The sequence below is a fragment of the Pelmatolapia mariae genome, linkage group LG15 (assembly GCF_036321145.2).
Source record: "Pelmatolapia mariae isolate MD_Pm_ZW linkage group LG15, Pm_UMD_F_2, whole genome shotgun sequence".
In the NCBI taxonomy this organism is placed as follows: domain Eukaryota; kingdom Metazoa; phylum Chordata; class Actinopteri; order Cichliformes; family Cichlidae; genus Pelmatolapia; species Pelmatolapia mariae.
In genome coordinates, this window is record NC_086240.1 from 34753953 (window position 1) to 34780185 (window position 26233).

The following is a 26233-nucleotide window of genomic DNA, read 5'->3' on the forward strand; positions in this document are numbered from 1 at the left end:
TTATAGGTATTATATGTTATTAAACAGGAATTATGATGGTCTGATATATATAATTACAGTAAAAGAAGCCGAACATGTGATTTTAAGTAACAGACTTGACTTGCTTTTTGTTTTCAAACTCAACAGCTTTTAGTGGAAATTAACATTCTGAACAAGTCACAAGCATGCACATATCCAAAATAATCTTTTAAATTTGCATTTGGAAATACAGATTACAAAATAGAAACAATAGCAAAGACAATATACAACAGGGTCGAAACATCATGCATGTCCACAGCAACACGCTGTGATGCGACACTGGACAGTTTCTTTTTACTCGGCATATTCTGCAAATCAAGACTATGTGCAGAGAAAAATCTGTCTTCCACATTCAATTTAATTTGACTTTTTTTTCTCTTTCATCTTATAAACAAATGGTCACGTAAAGAGAATCACATGGCAACAAATAAATAACTACAGTTCTGTTACTACGACTTACAGGACAACAGTGATATAATGCTATTCTCACTAGAAGCTTTAAGTGGAACTTAAACTCTGTTTTTCTTTTTTTTGTTTACACATTTTAATGAACTGTAGAGTCATTTATAAAACCCCATATTATTAAAGGGACATTTGAGTCAAACCTAAAGTCTCTGGGAACAAGCAGTACAGACCAAGCAGCAACTCTTTACTTGTATTCTGGGACTGAGGGCACACCTTTAATCGCACACTCCTGTTTGAGCATCACTCATCAAACTTTTTTCAGTTTGTGACAAAAATGCAGTTTGTGCCTTTTTATGGCAAAAAAAGGGAACGGCTGTGCCGAGAAGTACCTCAAGTAAGTGATGTCTCAGACTAAAATAAGCAAAAGTCTCAAAACTAAACAGTGTATCAGACATAAAAAGACATTTTCAGATGACCTGTGCATCTTATATTTGAAATAAATGGACCTCCAGCTCTCTGCATTTCACCATGTCGTCTCAGGATCAGCCTATTTTGTGAAATTACTTCAAATCTGATCAACAAACCTGACATTTTTAGTCTCTTTTACTAATTTTAAACTAAAGTGTATTAGCTGCCTTGCATGAAGTCAAGTCTATTACCAGAGTTATAATTACTTTTAGATAAAACCATGAAGAAGGCGTATGACACCCCTCATCAGCAGTTTCTAACTAGTGTGAGTTCAGCATGAGCTCCTCTCTAGTACATGTTCTTGTTTTAACTGTTAGGCTTGTGGGTGGATATTTTAGACAGGAAAAAATATGACAAACCTGTAGTTTCGAGATTTAGCTACTAGAGTTAAGTCGGACTGTGTTGCAGCACTGTTACTGGCAGCATATGTATTTAATGGCTCAGTCACAGTAGAGTAAAAACAGGATGGAACCTACTTGCGCCTAGAAAAGGAAAATTGGTGGTTGCCCCATGAATGCACTGATTTATTTATTTATTCTCTGTCGGAGACCAACTGTAATTAGTGTAACTGACGGCGCACCACCTCTGCACAGATCGCCTTGTGGGGGGCAATCGGTCTCTAATTTTCAAATGCAGACAAAGCTGCCACCACAGTACAAACAATCTGAGTCGGTCTGCGGCGATGAGTTGCCACAGTGGGCTCAACTCAGCTGGTTGCAAACTGTTTGTATTCTGTTCCTATAGCTGAGGTTCTCACTGGACTCTAAATACCTAATGTGAAGTTTTATATGTAGCCAAGTCTCATTATCACCAACAGACTGCATGTAATAGTCCTTTTGACCCTATTCAATCGCAAAGTGATACCAGCCTGAAGCCATCTTAACAGCAATAAGTTCCTGTGAAGATGGCAACGCACTCTGAGTGCTTGCATACCACTTTCAAACCACTGTTTACTCTAGTGTGACTGTGACATATGTAGCTAATTAGTGTTTGAATCAGTGTGTGTGTGTGTGTGTGTGTGTGTGTGTGTGTGTGTGTGTGTGTGTGTGGTGACCAACAAAGACACACATTCGGAACGCCTTTCCTTTCCAACACAAGCTGCACTGGAGTAAGCCCTTTCTAGTTTTGCATCCCCTAAGATCTTCACAGATTAAAAAACAAGACAAGCCAAAATATAGTTTACAAAGGAAAATAGAGAATTCATCTTTTCTTTGACATGAAAATATTTCCGGAGTATACATCTGGTGTGAAACAGTCAGCATTCACGTCAGGCAGAACAGTCTCTGCTCAAAAGCCAGGAAATCACAAATAAAGTGCGAAGCAACTAGTGGACTAAACATTGCACACACATACACAAAAAAAGAAAAAGAAAGAAACCAAGAAATTAAAAAAACCCCAACACAAACAGTTGTATTTTACCCAGTCCAGAACGTGACATGATAGGCAACAACAACAAAAACCATCATAATCCAGTGTCTTGAAAAGCACTCCACTTCAGCATAGCGAGATCAAAGTCCTGCACATAACATGTTATAATAATTTGCTTGACGTGTCTATCATGTCATGCGGCTGACTGCGTAACACAGAAGCATCAGAAGAGTCAAGTTCACATATGCAAACGATCAGCGCACGTGCCAATCTGCAACTTTCACGGGACGGATCCCCCATCAACAAAGCCAAGGAGAGGGCCGAAACGACCGCAAGGTCTTTCTATACAAGAAGGGACTGCTTTACACTCGTACGCAGAGAGATGCTACAGTAGTAGGAGAAAGCGTGGAACAAGCAACAGTCTGATTCTTTAAAAGGAGAAAAGGGGCAAACGAAAAGGCGCAGAGAGAAATGGAAGCCTGGTCGCCGTCTGTGACGGACCAAACGCACCAAACATCGTCGGGTTCATTTGGCAAAGGGTTAAAACTAGGACACTGCCACTTAAAATACATTCTTTTATCATTCATCAAGTAGCATTGTACAGAGATGGAGGTAACAGAGTCACTGAACAGGAGAAACCCTTACATGCATCCCTTTAGACTTTGTGGTAGCGTTACGTTACACAAATCAAACCTGCAGAGCTATAGAAGGCCTTCATTTAGAGGTTTTGACTGTCAGGTAAGTCATGCATTTTGTTTCAGCTATAGCATATGTACAAGGTCAGTGAATCAATGACTTCAGCAGGACGAAAGAAAGGAGATGGCAGGAAAGCTCAAATCACTGCCGTTATTGGCAGCACGACAGTGCACGTGACGCTTAATATCTTTTAGGTACACAAACCTTTGGAAATGTAATCCGTAGAGTGTGAATTCTACACGTTTGTTTCGGAGGCTTGAAGGAAAAATCCAACGTTAGCTGCTTTACACGAAGCAGAATTAGTGTGTGTCGCATTTTTCTTCGTCCTGTGGGTAATGCAAAAGTTTGACACGGGTTCATTTAGGGTCAGGGGCAAAGGGTGTCTTTCTAGAGCAGCAATTTTGCACCATGTTCAACAGTCGCACAGGACGAAGAGGGAGATTCAGGTAATTAAATAAATCCCGATTTACAGTTTTTGAGGCCAAAAACTCATAATAAAGCTGGATTTATGCTTCTCTGGTATCGAAATGAATTTGTATTCCACTTGTTGATTGTCATTAGCACCACCACGACACACTACAACATCCTGCACGCGCACACTCTCGATAGTGTCAGTTTTCTAACGTAGAGCCACGATGTTTAGTCTTTAAAAGAGATGCCGCCTAATTCCAGTTTTTAAGTGAGATGGTTTTTGATAATGTCATAAACTACAAAGCCCTTAAAGTCTTAAAATATTATACGGCCTGCACGACATTTACCATGTTTGACATTTTAGGTTCCGTTTTAATCTGCAATAATGTTTCTCTTTAAAATAAAACTGACATCTCCAAAGTCTACCATCTGTAATATAAGATTCACACTGCTTGCTCGCCTGCAAAAAGAAGAATAAATCCAGCTTAACGTGCAAACTCTGTTAGCTAATAAAACACCAGAGGTGGATTTTTCCTTCAAGCATCTTATTTGTCTCATTTTGCATAGGAATCACAGGCCCGTTGAAGGCAAACAAAAACCGCTGATGGAGGTTTACAGCAGACAAGAAAACATTTCAACTGAGACAAACCGTCTAGCTGTAGAGGTAAACCAAAAGTGATTCCTTTTTCTCTTTTTTCAGCAAGGGGGATTTGGGAATTCTTCCCATCAGCGCTGTGAGTAAAAATATTAGCACATCTGTACACAAACGTTACAATATAACAAACATGATCCCACAGACTGCACGTGACTCTCAGGGAAACTCTGACAAAAGATTTAGGCGGGCTGACTGACCCCTTAAAGTCTCTCTGCGTATTCAAACGATGTGACTCTGCTACACCGCCGATTTGTGTGGTGTTCATCTGGTTGCTGAAAAATCAGATTGCGCACAATACTTAGTATATAAATAGATTTATATAGCCATATTCTACTTTGTCTAGTTTATCCCATCCTCTCATAAACTAGAAGCATGGAGCTTGTGAAAACCAAGTAGTTCAGTAAGAAATACCCACGCGTCGAGTCAGCTGCATTTTTGTTAGAGCTTCCCTGTAAAGGAGCAAAAAGCCTCCCCATAATTGCGCTCCATCTCGAAAACTTCAAACCCGCGTTTGATTTTTTTTTCTCATTTTTGCCCCGCTTTAGAAAACATCCAACAATTTGGCTATAAAGTGTACCGCTACAAAATACAGTACATTGATTTGTCAAACCTTACACAACATAACCACAAACATCACTGACCAAAAGTTTCTCTCAAATACGAGAAAACGTTACAGTAAGTTACGAAAATACGCTGTCACGTTAGACACTTAAGTAGAACAGTAGAATACTCCCGTAAGGCAAAATCAGGTGATTTCACAGTGACAACTTTAAAAGATTTCAGTGATCTCTGGTTTAAAAACAGACACCTACCTTCACTGAGAAGAGGGTCGGCCTGAACATGTGTATATATGTACGTATATATGTATGTTTTCTGGCTTTTCATCAGGAGAAAATAAATTTAGATGCTTCTGATTTTCTTGTTCTATTTGAATAGAAATACCTGATGATTTTTCTCAGTTAAAGATCACGTGCGTAGCTTTAAGTCAACGCATTTCCGGAGCACGCAGCATTTTTTGGAGCGGTGCTAAAAAAACCTGTCGTATTTGGATTGGACTGTTGGGCTGCAGCATGGTTAACGGTCGCCACATCTTACATCAGAAAATGGCACACTGAACACCGAAGGGCAACTATGGGGAGGTTTTGCACTCCTCGATAAACCAAAAATAGCTTAATAAACACATTTATAAATATGTTAGTAATCAATAAATAGACACAAATTACATCAGTGCAATATTACACGATGCCTACAGAAAACATTTTGGCATCAAATTGAAATTATGAAATGGAATATAAAATCTTTAACCAAATAAATAAATAGAACATATAAATAGATGAAGCATAAAAACATACAAGTACACAATGAAAATAACATTTGGTTGTCAAAAATAAAGCTTTGAGTGTGAAATAGAAAGCCGTTATGGCATGATGGGAAAACCGTTCTATTTCCTTGCACGGTATGAGCAAAGCGACCATGTTTTTTTTCGGTTTCTTTTTCCTCGCTCTCTTTTTTCTTAAAAACACGGCCACTTATATCGGGTGCGGTTTCGCCCAATGTCCTAGCAGCTTCCTGCTACAAGCAAATATCAACAAAATAAATAATAAAGCGGATATGAAAAGAAAAGAAAACCGCCAAATGTGCGTTTTTGGAATATATGTGGCATGTAATGGTACACTGTAAACACAGTAGGCTAGCAAAAGCGCTGAGCAACCAATCTCATTCAAAACGACAGCGAGGCAATCCCCCCGGCGAGCCGCTGGATGTCTTTTTTCCCCCCTGTTGTCTTTTGGTGCCGCATCGTTTCAAAGGGCAAAGTCGGACAGCTGGACGGCCATGCAACGAGGAAGAGGGATCATCCTGCCCTTTGGTTCTCTCCGTTAACGAGTTTTCTTTTTCTTCACGTCACAGCCTGTCCATTCTAAACGTGTCCTCGGTGGCGGGGTCGGCAAGCACCATGTCGGGGTCGTTGAGCATGTGCAGTCCGTCCAGGGTGAGCGGGTCGATCTTCAGCTCGTCCAGAGGGAATTGGGAATCTGCGTCGAAGCTGACATCGCCAACTCCCGCAAGAGAGTTGGTCAGCTCTTTGGACAGGCTTGGCGGAGACTCACCTGTGACTGAGAAATACAAGCACTGAGAAAAACGTGCACGCCTGGCAAGAATCGGGTTAGCATTTTTACTGATTCAAGCTAAATTTGAACAAGTATTTCTACATGTTTCCCCACCACAGAGATCCTATTTTAGAACTACTGCACAAGTGGATTGCAAAGTACCTTTAAAACCCAAAGACAAACGTTCAAGTCACTGGAATGTTTTACTTTGATGATAGTACACCAACTCTGCACAGCCGTACAGTTTATTCTGCTATTGACTCTTATTTAGTGTTGTTTATTAGACTGGATGATAGAAGTGTATAAAACAAGAAATTTTGGCAATTTAGTAAAATGTGGAAGTGTCTAAAAGAAGTTGTTCCCTCGTATGGTCTCCGGAGAATTCTGCAAAAAGCGAAGGTGCTGCTAGTGTCGGCTTAGTTGCCTTTAGACTTCTTTACCTTAGCCCAGATAGAGCGTATATTGACTGAAATCTCAGTCATGTGCAACACACCAGCACAGGGGGGCCTCGTTTATTGCTCATCACCGATGTTTTGACGGATGCTTGGCATTTATGCAAAGAACCTTTAATGTATCAAAGGGCAAACACACACAGGTGCTGTGGCTACCTGTTAGGATGATGTTGGGGATGTTGCCGTGGCTGCTGTAGCCGAGCTGCTGAGAGTCGGGTAAGCTGCTCCCAGTGAGCCCCATCATGGCTGCCTGCGTGTAGTTGAGGGTGGAGCACTGGTTGTAAAGGCTGGTGGAGCTGATGGGGTTTTCGATCATGTTGAACTGCTCGAGCTAAAAAGCACAATTGTATGCGTTACACACATTGAAGTCAGAGAGAATCTAAAGAAAACCTTTTACTTAACGTTACGTGTCACCTGATGAGAGAGAGCGTTGGTCTGCCTCGATGCCAGCTGTTGATCATAAAAGGAGTCGCCGAATATGCTGCCCACCACGGGGATGTGCTGGAGGAACACAAACAACCCCCCAAAATATATATGAGAAATACACCATTGCAGTGGCTACAATAATAACACAAATCTTTACAGAGAGAGAAAATATCTAAGTTCACAAGCAGACACTTTCAGCGATGGAGTAACAAAAAACACAAGCAGCACACAAAGTCACAGCTGTTAGAGTGAGCAACGAGCAAAGCAAATGGACCTCGTGACCACGACTGTCATGGTTAAACACAAAAAGAGGAGGCTAACAGAAGATGTAATAGCGCCACTCTTTAATGATTAGTTTATTATTAAAATCGAATGCACACTTTACAGTTTTAGTATAAATGACAAACAACCAGGGTGTTTCAGTTTGTCCCATCCTCGTAGATAGGACCACGACAGCCCAGATCAAGACAAAAACTAATTCAGATGGGTTGTTGTCATCATATTACCGTGGCAACACTCAACTCACCACCACTGCAGGAACTCCAGTGCAAAAAGATAAAGTTATATATATATATATTTTTAATAATATTTATTATATTCTGGTTTATGTGGAAAGTTGTCTGGGCTCATTGAGTATACATACCTACCTAGGATTTATCTTATAGTAGAAAGTGCCTTGAGGTGTTGGTTGGTGTGATTTGGCACTATATAAATAAAGCTGAACTGAACACAGATATGTAGTTAGCAGGGGTGGTGAATAAAATGCTACTGATACTACAAGTGGCAGCCATGAATTACTGTCTCCACATAGTAAGTGAACTGTTGAGAATATGCTGAACTGTCAGTAGCACTGCCGTTTTTGCCTCATTTAGCTACTGTTAGCCTCTGTTACCTGATGTTAGCCTCTGTTAGCCCCTGTGAGCTTTACATCTAGTCTTTGGCCGTTTCTCAATTCTCAAGTACGTGAGTACGTACTCGCGTTCTCGAGTACGGACTCGCCGAGAACGCGAGCACGGACACGTGATTTGTACAATTGGAACACCAGCGTACGTGATGATGTCACAGGTCCGGAGTTTTTACTGCCGTCCCCTCTTAATTTAACTGTGAGTAATATGTTATGAAGCTTAACTTTAATCACAGCCAAACCGGTTTACTCAGGAACAAATAAAACACTGAAATAAACCAAACATTAACATTTAGAAGTGATCTAAGTGACTTATATATCATTTTTAACCTCAGTAGTGAAACCTCTATTAATAAAAATAGTGTACATGTACATACGTGTACATACCTTAATAAAAACAAGCAGGTGAGATGTTAGAACGTTTTTATTTTTATTTTAGTGGACATTTAATACAATAGACAGCTGCTGGGGTTTGTTTAACCTGAGTAGCGAAAAGACGGTGGGCGGGGGGGCGGGGGGTTGAAAACGATGTGCCGGGAGTCCGCTGTTCTAGACGAAATGCATTCTGGGATATTTAGCTGTACCAAGTCCACACAGATGCATGCTCGATAAAACGGGCGGAGCGAGAACACATCCGGGACTTTTTCGCGTTCTCGGCTTGATGCGTACTTCGAATTGGAACAGTACTTGGTCTCCGACTGATGACGTATCACGAGTACACGAGAACGCAAGTACGCATATTGAGAAACGCCCTCTGTCTTCATATAAAGTCCAAAACAGAGGCAAACAACATAAGATCCCCTTCCACGGTTTCAAATAATAAAAAAACCCCAATAAAAACAAAACAAGGATGCATGTTCTGGAAACTAACTGTAATTAAACTGCCTTTTAAAAAAAAACTACACTTACGCTGTGTTACAGTGTAAATGCCCAAATCACTGGGATGGAACGGCTAGGCCAACAAGGTTATCTACCTAGCATAAAGTTTGCATGATGATGACCTGACTATGTGACAACAAAGCAGATATTTTTTCCTGCACATACGTATCTTGCCACCTGCGTGCTCCAGCCTGGCATGTCCCCCACCCATGAAAAAACAAACAAACCAAGACTTTCCTCAGAATATATCTGACACAGAGAATATAGTTTGGGTGAATTACATGTGAGAAACTGTAATGGTTGAGGATACAAGATGAATATTTTAAGGCTACAAAGTGTCAGAGCCTCCATCAATAGGCTATCAATATGTTGCCGTGCACGCTGTGAACGATGACAGTGCTGATGAAGAAATGAGCTATGCAGCTGTTGACACTATGAGTGATTAAGTGTGGATACAGTGAATGAAAAGCAGCCTAACTCTCTACAATTAGCTTTCCCCCAGGAGCAAAGCCCTTCCCCAAACAGCAGGTAGCTCGGTGGGTGGGCCCTTACTTGAGGTGAGCCTCCAGGGGAGAAGCCTTGATTGGAGACTGGGGAGGTTGGAGACTGAGTGGCTGGTGAGCCAGTCTGATTGCGGTACTGTTGGAGGGAAGAGGGTTAGCTAGCACTAAGCTTCATGCCTGTCACACACAAGTCTAAAAAGGATGACATGTGAGAAGGCATCAACTTAGGGTCTGCTCAAAACATATGAGGTAGGACTAAAAAGCTCAGGAAGCTAGTCCATGGAAATCAAACACCTTAGCTGATTAAACTTTGATCTATTAAGCATTTAAAATCATATTTGAGTGCATCTCTGGATCACTTTCAGCAATGCTGCAATTTTTACATCGCTCTCTGGAAATCTTGTTCTGACCTTTTCACTGCACGAGATAGAATGAACATCAACTTCTATTTCAAGCTCAAATGTGTGGATGTTTTGTTTGTGGATGATTATCGGTGTTGAAGAGAACTAGGTATCTCTCCACAACATATATGTTTTCAGCTGTTTACACCCAAAGCCACATTTTCAAAGAAAAGTCGCCACTGTGGAATATGTGTGGGAGCCCGCATGGAAATGTACATTTGCATGTGCAAATGTGGTGGTATAAGCTAGAATAGATTATAGTGAAGTCCGGAATGTTTGGGATCACTACCTCCTGTTAAATTAGACTCCTTAAAAAAATCAAGTTAAAGAAACACAAGTTTGATGCACTGTTCGGGCACAAAGCTCAAAATCTGTGCTTTGAGCACTCAACAGTGAAAAACAAAACACCTAGTCTAGTGCAGTCCATCTAGTCCAACCATTTACAAATGAAAGGGAGGCAGAAAAAGAGTTCCAGGTAAACCAACTAAATAAAATACTAGCTGGGCTTAAAGTGATCCAGGATGTTCTTGAAGAGACTGGGCAATGTTCAGTTAGGTTAGGGTAAAGGTTTTTGACTTTGCCTAAACCTTCTGATTATACCTCATACAGGGTGGGAACTACTAACCAAAACCATAAAAACCAGTTGACGCTTTGTATCTGGCCAAATGGTCTACATTCAAAATATGACTACTTCAATAAAAACAGTTGTGTTTTAAAGAATGGCCAAAAATGAATATTTCTTTTTTCATAAACCATCATTTACAAAGATGTTAACATCAAACAACTTTACAGTGACATCTTGTAGCAAAGAGTAATATGTGTTTATGGTTCTTAGCTAAATTAATCTATATAATTAGAAATTAATTAGCATAGAAAGGATGTGCAGATATTTACTGCGATGTATTTAGGGTAGCATCATCAAAGTGGTAAAATGAACATCAGCTTAAAAATAAGCAAAATTATCTCAATCATGTCATCAGATTTTTATCTATGCTTCCACGTTCTTGTTAAACTGCATCTTACCGAGCTGATGCTCATGCTGCCAGTGGTCTGGCTGTCTGGTGAGGGACTGCTGGCAGTGGCAGACGCTGTACCAGCGGAGGCCAGAGTTGGCAAGGTAATGAGCTGGATGCCTTGTGGCAGGGCCTGCTGCTTCTGGAGGTCACTGATCAGCTGAGCCTGAGCCTGAGCTGTCAGCTGGTTAAACAGAGGGTACTGAGAAAGCTGCTGTTCCAGGGTCAATGACTCTGTTGGCACAACCTGCAGAACGATGGGGAAAAATTAGTCCAAGTAGCAGTGATTTCTGCTGTATGAACTGGAGGATAGGGGTGTGGTGTTTAAATGTTTTATCTTATCTTTAACCACCTAGTATGTGTTGAATACTCATTAGTATACAGCTTGACGTTTCAAAAGCACTACAATTTATGGATCTGTACTAAAAGCATAAGGACAAAGACACAGATATCATTAAGAGCCTGTTCTCAGCATCCAACAGTGCTATTTACACATAGGAACACATTACTGCAGATGTTTTCAGTCACTTAGGGCCTAGCGACCCCCCTGGCAACCTCTAGCTGATAAGCAAACATATGTATTCTCGACCCAGTTGAAAGTACCAGGTGAAATTATCTGCAAAGAATTGTACAGTGCTGCACCAACAACTTCCTTGTGATTGCGTTGGTCGTCGGCACATGCCTGCAGTTTGCCGACTTGACTGCAAAGACTCAACTGGAACTGTGAAAAGTCTCCTTCAAAGTAAAAGCTTTATCTTCCTGCTAAAATCATCATAGCCATGTAGTGTTTCTTTAACTTAACCAGACTGCAAATGAAAACTGGAAAAAAAAAGAAAGATCAACTAAGCTGATAAATGTGTAAATGTGGCACGCTCATCCACCACGGCCTCCCTACAATACCGACTCTGTTGCTCTCTCATGCCCGACTTTGTAAAGCCACACTCTTCCTTTCTACTGATGACTATCTGAACATAAACAAATACTGAACCAATGAGAGTTTGACCATAATGTAGCATGTCCTAAAGTGCAGTATTTTATTCTGCAATTTATTCTGTGCACAAAATCTTCAAAATATAATTAATCATTAATGGAAAAAGACTTGAAACGGCACCATAAACTAATGTGAAAAATCCTTAGTAGGGCAATAAATGAAGTAAGGGTCAATATAATGTGACTTCTTTTTGCACTAAGTGATGACACTCATTTGTTTCAAAGTCAACACACTGGGATGCAAGTGCAATAACTATTTTTAAATTTCTGACTTCATCCATTTTTGGTCCAAATACCTTGGATATACAAATACATTGTTCCTGAAAGAGAATGAAACTAATTTTAATTAAACCTTACCTGTGTAATGCTAACAGGTGAGGAAAGGGTGGGTGAGAGCTGCTGAGGAGAATGTTGGAGATGGAGGTCAGAGGTTAGGGTGAGCGGCACCACCGGTGGCTGCCGGCGCTGTGCAGTCACGGTCATGGTGGGCTGAGAGGAAGTGGGGATCCCTGGGAAGTCAAAAAAAAAAGAAAAGAAAAAGAAACTATGGATGTACATGTACCTGTTTTTTGTCTCCAACTTAGCTTTAATGCACCAACTGGTGTAAATAAGAAACATCAGAAAAAGTAAAACAGCAAAAACCAATTTTAATGGCCTGCACGGTAGGGACTGATACTGAGTGCAGAAGAGTGAGTCTAAGTCAAAGTAAAAGTCTGTAAAAGTGCATAAATGTGATAAAGCACAAGTCCCTACATTTGGTATTTTACACATTAGGTGTTACAACATAAGAGACAGTTACAAACTGATGCTGAACCAGATCCTTTTGGCCACACTGCGTACCGCCCACAGAGCTAGACTCAACACTTGTGGAGCATCAAATTAAATCCTGCTGTTTTGTTGTCATTTGTATGAAAACTACCGGCATGTTTTTGTTTTCTTTCAGCTGCATAAGTGTTTAGTGGCTCTCCTTTGTAAACAAACACATTCCACTTAAAGCTAAATTTCTGCGCCACAACACTGGTCGGTAAAATCCCTTTGCTTTGTTAAATTTACCCGTTTTACCCCTTTAATGAACACGAAATGTTGCTTATTACCGTGGCTGGCAGCGCTTATACCCAGGTGGGTGAGGTTGGTGGTGAGGCTGCCCGTGCTGTTGGCTGCGCTGAGGGAGGGGAAGGCCACGGTGTCCTCGGGGTCCAGCGGGGTAGAAAGCGGTGGGGGGAACTGAATGTTAGTCAGATCGGGCAGCGAACCGCCGGTGTTATGTGCGGCTGGGAGCACGGATGGGTTCAACTCCTGGTCTGGTGAAGGGAATATGCTGAAAAGAGGACATTTTCTATCAGACATAAGAACAGCTTGTGTGAAACAAGACTGTGACCAAGCACATGAGCATTTTTAATAGAAGGCAACAACAGCTAGGTGACAGTGGGTAGCATGTTTGCTTTAAATTAAATGCTATTTTAATCACTTCTTAAAACCCACCTCCAGTGGGTGGGTCGATTTTCATTTTTCTATATAATTTGAATTATATTACTCAGATTGTGCTTTTTATGCAATTTTTCTGTTTTTAAATATATATTTTTATGTATTGTTCTTGTTAATATTATTATTATTATTATTATTTATTTTTGTATTTTTAGTTCTGTCCTTAGCATAAAGCGCTCTACAAACAAGCTTGGCTAAACTGAAGCCTATTGTGCTTTCACTCAGTGATGCCCACAGATAAATAATTCCCAGCCGTGCTAGAATTTTCCATCAGCTGACAATCTTTTCTCAGTGTGTATTCTGTGTCTCGTAAGTTCACTTTCTTGAAAATGTTTTCAGTTTCTAGCAAGGAGAAATCATTGCAAGACCTGTTTCATGCTTTGCTTTGGTCAGTTTGAACCAAATACAGCAAACACAAGCAGACTTCGTTTAGAGAGAAGCAGGAACAATAATCTATTACTAATAATAGGAACTCTAAAAAAGGCTACTTTTGGCTGATTCTTTGGTCACAAAGGAAGATTTTGATGCCAGATATTGTTTCTGGTGCGACCACCAAGGGATTTGTGTCTCCTGGGAACGAGTATGTGTAAGCCACTCCTGTTACATCACAACATAATGATCTTGTAATAACTTTTCTTCTAGATTAATTACCTAATGGGTATTGTGTCCCACTGAAAAGATGCTTTTAGAAACTTTTTAATTTTTTTCTAGTGCATAATTATAAACTTGTAATATGGAGGCTTAACAAGAGTTACACAGAAGTGCACAGCAGGAGTGACGGGGTTTCATAATAGTTTGCTTCATTTTTGACTAACCAAATAAGAGTACATTTAATTTTTCCTGGTTGTTTTGTTTTGTTTTGGGTATAACATTTAAACACAGACATTATTTGAATTTAGAAGCCAAAAAAGATGCAAATTTTTTCATGACTTTTCTGAGAACTGACAGCACATTTCATGGACATGGTGTTTCTTTTTATGTACAGCTGTCAAAGCATAATGTGGAAATTTCTTGATGCATGCTAAATCATCCAGGTAAGTAAATCTCCAAAAGTTGTTTCTGTTCATCTGGACATAATGTTTTCAGTGGGAGAAACGTTTCGTCACTCATTGAAGTGGGCCTTGATCAGTGGTTGTTCATCAATGGTCATGAGAACTTGCATAATTATGATTAAGGAACTGCTCTCACAGCCCATTGTTCCTTCAGTGGGCTGGTTTCAGTCATTATGCAAATATACTGTTTATAAGATTGAGGAAACCTGCAGTCAGCTGAGACTGAAGAAGTCATTTGGATGAGTGATGAAACGTTTCTCCCACTGAAAACGCTATGTCCAGATGAACAGAATCAACTTTTGGAGATAATGTGGAAATGTTGAGATGTGTGAGCCTATAACAGAAAAATATTACAATGCTGTACAAAGTCTTTCATTTGTTATATTTTGCTTCCAAGGAGCCAGATTTTCTTTGAATTTGTTGACAGTGTTCTTGAGCAATAGTTCTGCAAAGTTCTTATTTGGACATTTGCTTTTTTTTCAATAATTTTCAGTCCAGTCCTTGAACCTGACCATCTTCAGACACTGACCTTTGAATCATTCAAACAAAAAAGGGCACCCAAGTCAAGGTTTTTAGCAAAGAAGCAGTTTTAAAATGTCTTGATGCATGCTCAATCATCCAGGTAAGTAAATCCCAAAAAGTTGATTCTGTTCCTCTGGACGTAGCGTTTTCAGTGGGAGAAACATTTTAATGATCATGAAACTGACCTCACAGCCCATTGCTCATGCAGTGCGCTAGTTTCAGTCATTGTGCAAAGGTACTGTTTATAAGGTTGGGGAAACCTGCAGTCAGCTGAGACTGAAGAAGTCACTTGGATGAGTGATGAAATCTTTCTCCCACTGAGAACACTATGTCCAGATGAACAGAATCAACTTTCTGGGAACCAGTTTTAAACTTTATCTCTTTAGGTGCTTTGTTAACTAGCAGCATGTCACGAAAACAAAAAGGCAGCAAACATTCAAAGAAGAGCTTCTTAGATCCTTCAAGAAGCTTAAAGAACTATTCCTGAAGACTACAAGAAAGCTTCCCGAGTAGAGCTCAAGCTGTGTTTAAGAATAAACACGTTCATACAAAATATTGACTGTTTTTGCGTTATATAATTGTTTCAACAAATTGCTTCACTTTTTGGGAGTGGGAGTAAATGGGAGTAAATGGGAGTATTCCGTAGAGGGACTAAGGACCCCTTAATGATCCTCTATGTAATCACACGAGCCAAGATGTGAAAACGGGTGTGGGCACAATCAGCCAAGGTTTCGGGTGAACTCATTGTGAAACCCCACCCTATCATGTGATTTCCTGAGGTCAGAAGGCCCAGGATGTGAGTGGGCATTAAGGCATCTGGGAAATATCTCAAAACTGGTTTATAGATGGCAGACAGTTGGTGTCGTAAGCCACCGCCTCTATTCAAAGAGGGTCGTTCACAGCGGACATAGACGGCTTCTTTCACTCCTCTTTCAAACCATCTGTCTTCTCTGTCCAAAATGTGAACATTGGCATCCTCGAAGAAGTGACCTTTGTCCTTTAGATGGAGATGGACCGCCGGGTCTTGTCCCATCGAGGTGGCTCTTCTATGTTGTGCCATGCGTTATATTATGCCATTTTTTCCATTTCTGTTTCTTATGTATACATTTGCATATATAAAAATACATCAACACATGCATGCAAAAAACAAACAAACAAAAAAAAACCCAAGCTTTACCAGTAAACTCAATCACATAAAAAACCCCATTAGCTTAAATAAACCATCCGCCTATTAACTGTTTACTTAAATGCTGTGCCAAAAAACAAACAAAAAGATATAGATAGATATAGATAGATATAGATAGATATATATTGGTAGCTATCTACATATAGATATATAGTTATATAGATAGATATAAAAATCACATATACGTCACATCATCTTGTTGATACGGGCAAGAAAAGATGGTAAACCAGTTTTACAAGCTGCGTCTCTGTTCAGCATCTGACGTCATCTTATCAACTTTGTGCAGGTATAAAAGCTGCAGACCGTCAGAGATTAAACATAAACAGCTGGAGTCGGTGAGCATCAGCACAACTGAAGACAACCCAGGACAATTAAACTGTAAGTTTTCAAATCTAGAATATCGGACTAAACTTTAGAGTCAGGGAAAGATTTACCGAAGACTTTATTTTGTTACAATATGGAAAATAAAATATGACAAATTAGTTCATAACCGTCTTTTCTGTCCAGCCAATGAGTTTTTTTCTGAAAAAAAACAAACAAACAAAAATTTGAGCTTTGCTTCAAAGCAAAACGATGGAAGTAATTTTTTTTAAACTTTAAAGTTAAATTATAAAAAGTAGCTGTATAATGATTACAGTAATTAAAAAAAACAAACATTTATGCTGTTTTAAATTCAAGATGATGTTATTGCATTATGAATTAGAAAAATATAGAGAAAAGACATTTCTGTCATTTAGAAAATTAAACTAATAACACGATAACTGAATGTATTTGGTTTAGATTTTTATCAAGTGAGTTTTTATTGTATTTATTTCAGTTTTCATACTTGATTTACTTTATTGAGCTATTGTTATATTATACTTTATTTATTTAAACTATGTCATTATAGATTATATTTAATGCTGTTTCCAGGTTTTTGGGAAACACAAATGTGAATTTGAAATTAAACAATAATCAATCATTTTATTTTTGAAGGTTGAAGGACTTTTCCACAATGATTCTCAAGATCTGTTTCATTCTGCTTCTGCTTGTCGGTGAGTGTTAGCAAATGACAACAAATTATATTATAAGCAGTCGAAGGATTTGTAGCAATGAGTCTGAAGTTAATCCATCAATTTCAATGTCAGCCATTTCACAGATACCAGAAGTGAATGCAACAGACACCTCAATCCAAGCTTCAAATGCCACCTCAATCCAAGCTTCAAATGCCACAACCCAAGCTTCAACTGCCACAACGCAAAATTCAACTGCCACAACGCAAAATTCAACAAAAAACACAGCAATCATTAACAAAATCAGCCTGACTTCTGTCACAATGGCCGTCGTAGCTGCTGTGCTTCCTTAACATAGTTACAGTTGTAACTATGTTGTTACAACTAGCTTTTTTACCATGCATTTGTCTGTGCATTTTTCATATCCTATCAAAGTAGGGAAGTTTCAATAAGGGGAGGGATGATAAATAAAAGGTGATCTAAACTGTCTTTTGAACACATGTACATGATCCATTTTACTGTATGCTTTCACAAGATTGTGACTTTCTTTGTGGCAAAGGTCAACAAATAAAATGTTTACCAATCAGAGGAAACCGATTCAATCATTCATATTAAGATTTATTGTGATGACCATCTATTGTGAAAATAACTGTACCTAACCTGATTTATGGGAGAATATTTTAACTTCCTAACCAATAAATGACAATAATCACTTAAGTTTTGCTCTAATTTGTGTAGTTCTGTCCATTAACCAGCCTTTTTATTTATTCAGCATCTTTGCACTCCGCTACTTTGCACAATAAATATGATATACGTGTGGCTGTTGTATCTGTCATGTTATCAACTTTATTATGGACACTGAGAGCAAAGAAAAAGCCCAAGGTTAATTCCTTGTACTTGGTCAATAAAGCTGAACCTGATTCTATCAGACAGGTGTCACATCTTTGCATTAAATTGGATTGAACATATTAAGCCGGGAGTTCCTAACCCACTCCAAACTATTTCAAGAAGCAAGTCCTGCTTTTGCTCTGTTATTCTGACAGATCATCTAAATTAACTTTGAACTGATACATGGGAAAGTACATGGACTTTCTCACCAGGGAAATCAGATAATAAAATGGTTAGAAATTGCTGACTTTGCCCCCAATTCTTTTTTTTTTTGGTCCATCCATGTTTGGTCTTGCAAAATTCTCCCTTTTATTTCCAATTCTTTCAGTGGCATTTTTCTAAAATCAAAGGTTAATGCAAAAAAGGATTTTTGCTTTAAATGTCATTATGAAGCATTTTATATTTGTACTTTATAGTGCTCGTAGAAAAATGGCACCTGATTGCCCATCACTGCAGGACTTTTCCCCAGCCATATCTGATCTGTTTTACTGGGGAAAAAAAGGAAGTGCACCAGCAAAATAATCCTGAAAGGTGATACTAGCAGCATCTATGATTTTCCTCACAGATGCTGGAGGATTTCCTTAGTTACCTGACAGATGGGCAATACACAAAAAACTTCAGTCAACCATCCAAAAGAAAAAGAAAAAAGGAGTTATAGAAAAATAAAAGAGTAGCAGACTAATAATGAGCTGGTGTTTACTTAGTCCAGAGCGCTACAAAACAGACCAGTAATAAAACCTGCCTACTTATTAATCTAACTGCATTGTTATGTATCCTTATTTTACTACGGAGATGTAGGACTGTAGTTAAAATTGGCATTAACATTTTTTTTTTGGCAGCAGTGAGGCTGTAAATGTTAACCAAGCAGCTAACTTTGTCAGTGATCGACAGTAGCAGCCAAAAAAAAAGATCCATGATCTAAAAGTAATCAAAAAACCCGACAAACAAACAGTGACGTTCTCTGTTCCTGGAATAAATAAACATTTGCCTGTTAGCATTAGGCACACCAGTAATCTCAGTATGTAAAACATCAAATATTTAATATCAGATTAGCACGTAATTATTAAATGTGATCTTATCCACTGATCCACTGATGATGCCATAGCCCTGACACTCCATGCTGCCCTGTCACACCTGGAGAAGAGAGACACGTATGTGAGAATGCTGTTTGTAGATTACAGCTCAGCATTCAACACCATCGTTTCCTCGAAGCTGGACAGGAAACTGCAGGATCTAGGACTGAGCAGCTCCCTCTGCAGCTGGATCCTTAACTTCCTGTCTGACAGACGCCAAGTGGTCAGGCTGGGCAGCACCACCTCATCCCCCATCACACTGAACACTGGTGCTCCACAGGGGTGTGTACTGAGCCCTCTCCTGTACTCACTCTACACCTACGACTGCATGGCCACTAGAAACTCCAACATCATTGTGAAGTTTGCGGACGACACTACAGTGGTGGGTCTTATCACCAACGGTGATGAGACGGCCTACAGGGAGGAGGTCAGCGCCCTGACCCACTGGTGTCAAGACAACCATCTCACCCTCAACGTCGCAAAGACAAAGGAGTTGATAGTGGACTTCCGGAGGTGCAGAGAAGTACACACCCCCATCACCATCAACGGCGCTGCTGTGGAGAGAGTGAGCAGCTTCCGCTTCCTTGGTGTACATCTGGCTGAGGATCTTACGTGGTCAGTACACATAAACAAAACAGTGAAGAAGGCGCAGCAGCGCCTCTTCTTTCTCAGGAGACTGAAAAGATTTGGCATGAGTCCCCGCATCCTCAGGACCTTCTATCGCTGTGCCATTGAGAGCATCCTCACTGGATGCATCACCACCTGGTACGGCAACAGCACCGCTCACAACCGCAAAGCTCTCCAGAGAGTAGTGCGGTGTGCTGAACGGATAATTGGAGGTGAGCTTCCCTCCCTCCAAGACATCTACAGGAAGCGGTGCCTGAGGAAAGCGGGGAGGATCATCAAGGACTCCAGTCACCCCAGCCATAAACTGTTCAGACTACTACCATCAGGAAGGAGGTTCTGCAGCATCCGGTCCCGTACCAGCAGACTGAGAGACAGCTTTTTCCACCAAGCCATCAGACTGCTGAACACGTCATAGACACCTCACCCTCACTACTGGAACTTCAACATTATGCACTCCATACTGTACATTAATGCCACTGTTTTGCACATGTCAACTACCGACCTCTGTATATTTTATATATCTTATTTTATTGTTTACTCTATTTAATTTGTAAAATATGTATACACACACACACACACACACACACACACACACATGTAGAGAAACATATTTAGTATACACATCCAGTAATGCATATACTCTTATATATTGTACATATATTTATTACTTTCAGATTTAGCCATTCTTATATTTTGCTTTTTTACGTTATTGTATTTTTGCACAACTCTGTTGCTTGTGAAGCTCGCACACAAGAATTTCACTCTCATGTACTGTACCAGTGTACCTGCACATGTGACGTGACAATAAAAGTGATTTGATTTGATTTGATTTTGATTTATGCAGTGCTTATTTCTTTGTACAGTTTCAGGCTCTAATAGAGATTGCCCTAGATAAGCCTGATGAAGGAGGTCAGGAAGTTTGTTATTCACAGTTTTCTGAAATAATTATAGATGAGATTTAAAGGATTATATCTGGTTGATGGTTATTCTTCCAACTAAAGGAAAAAAAACATGCCAAAGTTTTCTTGTCAATTCTTAGGTCACAGAAATTCAAACTCCAAAGAGATCACTAGGAGCACAAATTATTTGCAACTCTCAATGTGCAACTCTCAATGTGCGCTCCCCAACCAGTCGGGGAACACACATTTCCCCCTAGCAACCTAGCTGTATCACGTCCAATATGGCAGACAACTAATGTCCACATATTGCTTCATGCACAATACTCGAGTGGCATTGCTCTCTGAAGAATAATAAAACAAACAACGTAAACCACTCACTTGATTCCTGGGACATCACACGTGTTGGGCTTTGATGAATCATCCTGAGAAGAAAATGCAATCATGAGACACAAGTCTTGCGTCACCGGTGTAGACTCTGCAGCCCTTCCCTGTCCCATTGGTACCTTCTTGTCATCCCACAACTGTTTCTGCACATCCTTGTCTGCACTTGTCTCCGAGTTCTCCGTCCCAGGCACTGTTAGCAGCAGTACTAATTAGTGAAACAGCAAGACACAGTTGCTTGCCATGACAAAAATACATAACAAACCAAAAAAAATGAGTCATCAATATCGGAGCCAGTCATGCAGAATATAGTGCTGTGCACCAGATTCTAGAGTCTAAAAATAGAAGGTGACCACCAGACAGACTGAAAGGAAGCCAGCTAATCTTGGCTTCGCTTTATCAGAGCTTCACACACAAAAAGACATAATCAATGCATAATCAGTTAATTATTGATTTTCCTCTCTAGATCCTCCTGAATCAGCCTCATTCAGAGATGCTACTCCTCCACATCCAGCCGAGGGCTGAACCAGAATGCAGAAACTTTGCTAGAGATCCATTTACTTTATAAATATTTCACCGAGAACTACTACTGTGTGACACCAGCCCCTTTATGTCTTTTGAGGTTTCCTGTCTGCATTAGTACATTCCACATTAATAAATAAAAGCAGCTCTGTGTCTTTGTAATGGGATCTTCCTCTACCTCGTTTAGGCTGCAGCTCCTGTGATCCCCCGGCAAAGACCTCCTGGGGCTTTAGATTCATGGCGCTCTGGTGTAAGGCAGAGTCTGAATTTGTCCTGTACGTGAGAGACAAATGAAATTCGAGCAAAACCAATGCCAACTCTTGAATACTGGCAGAATTCAAGCTCTGCAGCATCAAATCTATCAGAAATCTGTTCTAGACCTTCTATGTGGCTGGTTTACTTTAGAAGTTGTGCATCAAATAGGCTGCACCGAGTCATGTCATTTAATCTTTGGAAGAGCGCTGTATCTGGCTGTGTGTCCTAGTTCTTATTTTGGCAAATGGACAAAAGGAGGTGCCTTACCTTCTCCAGCTAGTGTCTGGCGGTGGGGAGAGGTAAACTGAGCTGTAAGGACAGCTGTCAATGTGAATTTAGTCAAGGGAAATAAATTTGTTTTCTTGCCCTAATCAACCCAAAAGACCTGCTAAATAATAAATAACCACACACAAGTGTTACTTGGATACATTTACTTTGATATCTTGTTATCTAATAGACGAATATATTGACGGTCTTGTCAACTGTCTACAATGCATCACGTTACATAGTTCAATATCAGGCTGTCAGTACATGCAGCATAACAAACACTCACTCTCTTAAAATCCACTCAGCACCATTACTGACAGATGATATCTTAACACATCTCATATGATGAATAGTAATTGCGTTTCCTTAAACAGCAATCATTGTTAACCAGTCTGGTAGCAATCTCTGGTCCATATGACAATATAAAAACACGGATGACCAAATAACCTTAACCCCTGGTTAACCCCTTTCCAGGCAAACTACAGGCAACCACTGCTCCTGGAGGTTTCTGGTGTGGGGCCCTCTTTCCCATTCATTTTATCTGGTCATTGCAACCTCCAGGAACCAACGCCCAACTAGTTGGGAAATACACATCTTTCCCTAGCAACAAAGATCTCAAAACGGTCTCTAGGCCTGTGCAACTGAGGCCTTACTTACATTCAAAACTATTCATTCCACAAAGTTTAGCCCCTATCTCAAGTCTGCATACTGGTATTTTGGCCTCTCAACAAGTAAGAGGACATTTCCCAACATCAGTGGCTGATGTCTATCTGTTGTGTTTCTGTTTATCATCAATGGCACTGGCTAAATGTTTAGGAATAATATGATGACAAGCTAAAAGACTTTAAAATAGTCCTGATAGTGTCAGCAATGAAGACTGTCATTAAAACAAAAGGCTATCGTTTCAGAATTTCAGTCATTCCTTATTCTAAATAAACGATATAAAACGTATCACACAAATATATGAAAACTAATGAAAGCTGATCAATTAAACAGCTAAAAGCTTAAATTTAAAGAAGCCTGCTACGCTGAAGTAGCTTGTCTCCAGATACAAATCAGAATTTTGACTTAAAATGAGACCAAAACAATAACACATTCCTCATCACAGTGCGCTTGAAACGAAAGGATATCTGGCGTCCATGTTTGTCGACTGTCAGCGGCCGGCGGTGAGGCGAAGTGATGCGGTTCCGGTCACGGTAAACACGGTCCACCAGCCCGTGGTGCCTGGTTGTCCGACTGGTATCCAGCACCGAGTTCTGGAGGTGAACACATCAGGTGAATGAGGCCCCTCCCATAAAAAAAACAAAAACAAAACTTGCTTACACTATAAAGCTGTGTCTTAGGATAATGTCTGAGGATAAATGGTGCACATGTGTTTGTTTCAAAATGAGTCAAGCCATGGGCCCCCCATACTGATGCTTGAGTTGGCAAATGTATTAAAAATGGAAAGCCATGACAAGCAATGGTCTATTTAAAATTTAGGAACCAAATTACGCACCAGGGTGAAAAAAACAAAACAAAACAAAGAGAAACAAAAAAACAGCTGTAGTGCACGTCTTCTCCTTCACTCTTGGACCCTGATAAAACCTGATGCTTTATGCAGCTTTGACCACAAGGTAATGTCTAAGCACTTTACTGTCAGCACAGCCGTAAATAAGCCTGCAGACTTTCTTTAATGGCTTTAAAGGGATTTTCTGGGTTCTTTCACCAACACCACAGACACCTGCAACCTTTGTATGTCCAATATTATCACCAACAGCTGAGAAGGGCACACTGGTCTAGAACAAACCATTGATTTACCAGCCGAGAGAGGCCAGGGGCTCACCTGAAAAGGCAGGTCAATGTTGCCATTTCCAATCTGATTGACATTGGGCAGTGAGCCTCCATAGTACTGTCCACGATTCTGCCCTAGTTGCAAATACTGGGTCTTCTGTAACTGCAACTGTGCAAAGTAAAATTGCATGAAAGCATGAGTGAATGACTGATCCGATACACAAAAAAGAGATGCTAAAAACGAATGGTGCATGCCAGACCACAGTGTGGGATATGAAAGACTGATGAATTCATTAACTGACAGATGAAACGTGATGAGCCAGGCAGATGTGGCGGTACCACGAATAATCGAGAGGCAGAGAACATATTTTAATAGCAAATAAAAAGAAAAGAAAAATCACATCAGCTGATGTGAATGACACCTGACTGACAGCTGGTGTAATTACAGTCAGACTTTCCATGTAACACACCTGGCTACTACATTAACCACACAACAGTAGTCAAAACAAAAGTCATATATGTTATTAAAAAACAAAAAAACACTGTGATGGAAGGCCTCGAATATGAAATGAAATGCGTGAGGATAAATGATCAGAACTGATGCGATGGATGGATGTTTGGATGGCAACACAAAGAAATCAGGCAAAGACCATAAAACTGAGTAGTAAATTCAATTTCCCCCCCCCTTTGCAGTAAATAACAGTACAGCTCAGGTTTACACTGACGCAGCGTGGTAAGTGGGCATCATTTCCAGCAACTAGACCAACAATTAGCCCCAACGTTTCCTGGCAACAAGATGGTTTTATATGTTTTGAGACGACAGCCCTGAAACAATTAGCTAATCATCAAAAATTGCGAGAAATCGCCAACAATTATGACAAGTCATTCTGGAAGTTATTTTAAAACTTGAAAAAAAAATCCCATTTCAGCTCCATTTTACTCTGTTTTTTTTTTTACGTGATTATCATCTGCTATATCTAAACCAGAGCTTTTCATCCACAGTTATATTCACTTCTATAAAATGACAACAACAACAACAACAACAAAGACAGACAGGAAAACGAACATCATGTCTCAGCGTTAGAAAAAAAACACACATTTTATTCATCACCAGTGGACTTGCAGCTTCAGTTAAAGCCAATTGAATTGGCATAATAAACAGCAGCCTAATGAAAACATCTGCTCCACTTGTAGTGGTTGAGGCAACCAGTGCTGAACGCTGCCATTGTAGTGAGAAAGCTGCCATTCACACTTTGCTAAAGATAGAGCGAGTAAAACGAGACATGTGGATCATTTAGTCAGAGCTGACTTTGCTCTCCATAAGTGTATGCTATGAAAATAATAATGTTACGGGTAATGTGGGGGTTACCCTCTTTCCCCTTAATAAATAAGAAACAAACACAAACACACACACACACACACACACACACACACACACACACACACACACACACACACACACACAGCTGGTTAACATCTGTTTGGCTAATCTCTCTGTCAACCAACATTGCTTCCCATTCCGTTTCTAAATCGCAGCTAACTTTTCCTAACGTGCTCTAATGCGGTCACTACCATGCCAGACGATTTGTCTATTAGCTAACGAAATGTCAGCAGCCACAGGCAGGGGAGAACAGGTGCACATTATCCACAGCTCCAGCAGGCGAGGCTAAGCTGGTTAGTGCTGCTGGAAGTCAAATAATGAGGCGTGTTTTAACAGGCGCGGGGGAAACGTCGCTCCGCAGCATTGCACTGATGCAGCAAAGGACGCTAATATGAACTTTAGCTTACTTAGCATCCCAACCTTTCCGATACATCACCGCAGTGTTCGTTAGCTGCCAAACAGCGATGCAACGAGAGGTAAACAGCCCCTCTGTGGGGGTCTTACCCGCGCAGCTCTGGTGATGTTCAGGTCTTTCATCACTTCTTCAAACGCGGCGGTCTCTTCCGCCTGCTTCTGATTATGCAAAGCGATTTTTTCGCTAAATTTGCGAGGATTGTTAGAGGACGCCATCTTTCCCCTCTTCTTCTCAATGGAATGTTACGCTACGCACCACTCCGGGCTCTCCCGGTCGTCATCACGCACAGTCAACGTGTCTGTTGATGTTTTCCTTTTTCTTTTTTCTTTTTTTGCTTCAGTTATTGCCAGAGTTTGCGGCAGGGTGAGTTGCAGATAAAATAAGCACTGCCACAAGGGAAATCGTGTGCCCCAGATGCATGCTATAAATAGTTAAATAAATAAATAGGTTCACATAAAAGAGAACAGAATTTTCAAACAGAATAAAAACAGCATGGAATGAAGCATTAATGAATGCAATGGATACAACAGAAAAAAACAGCACATGAACTATCCAGAATGGAAGGAAAGTCTACATATATCGCATGAAGCTCTAGTTTATGGAGAGAAAGTTGGATCATATTGAATTAAACTAGAATATATGCAATGAAAGTCTGAATATACTGACTGAAACTTGCATATATGCAATGAAAATCTGAATATATTGAATTAAACTTCACTATGTGAGAGAGATTGTGAGCTGTTGTGTGGTATATTTTAATTGTTTTTGTAGATTTTCTGGCCATCGTTTTATTGGATCAAGGACAATGGTCTAATTGT

General features: G+C 40.1%; 1 protein-coding gene across 4 annotated transcripts; it reads right to left on the minus strand.

The window, feature by feature from the left end:
- Nucleotides 1–67: 67 nt before the first annotated feature.
- On the minus strand, nt 68–25636 carry crtc1b (CREB regulated transcription coactivator 1b). Of its 4 annotated transcripts, none has more exons than XM_063494917.1 (14): nt 25505–25636; nt 23672–23788; nt 22975–23102; nt 21847–21906; nt 21503–21597; nt 20925–20995; nt 20800–20843; nt 12792–13015; nt 12055–12206; nt 10718–10954; nt 9343–9429; nt 6996–7082; nt 6738–6912; nt 68–6135 (listed from the first exon to the last, which is right to left on the minus strand). In XM_063494917.1, exons 1-14 carry the CDS (start codon nt 25628–25630, stop codon nt 5924–5926), a joined length of 1815 nt encoding a protein of 604 aa, XP_063350987.1. In that variant the 5' UTR covers nt 25631–25636; the 3' UTR covers nt 68–5923. The 4 variants fall into 4 exon arrangements, with proteins under 4 accessions (XP_063350987.1, XP_063350986.1, XP_063350985.1 ...); XM_063494916.1 differs by having other exon boundaries at nt 68–6129; nt 20925–21010; XM_063494915.1 differs by having other exon boundaries at nt 20925–21010.
- Between the last annotated feature and the right edge of the window lie 597 nt (nt 25637–26233).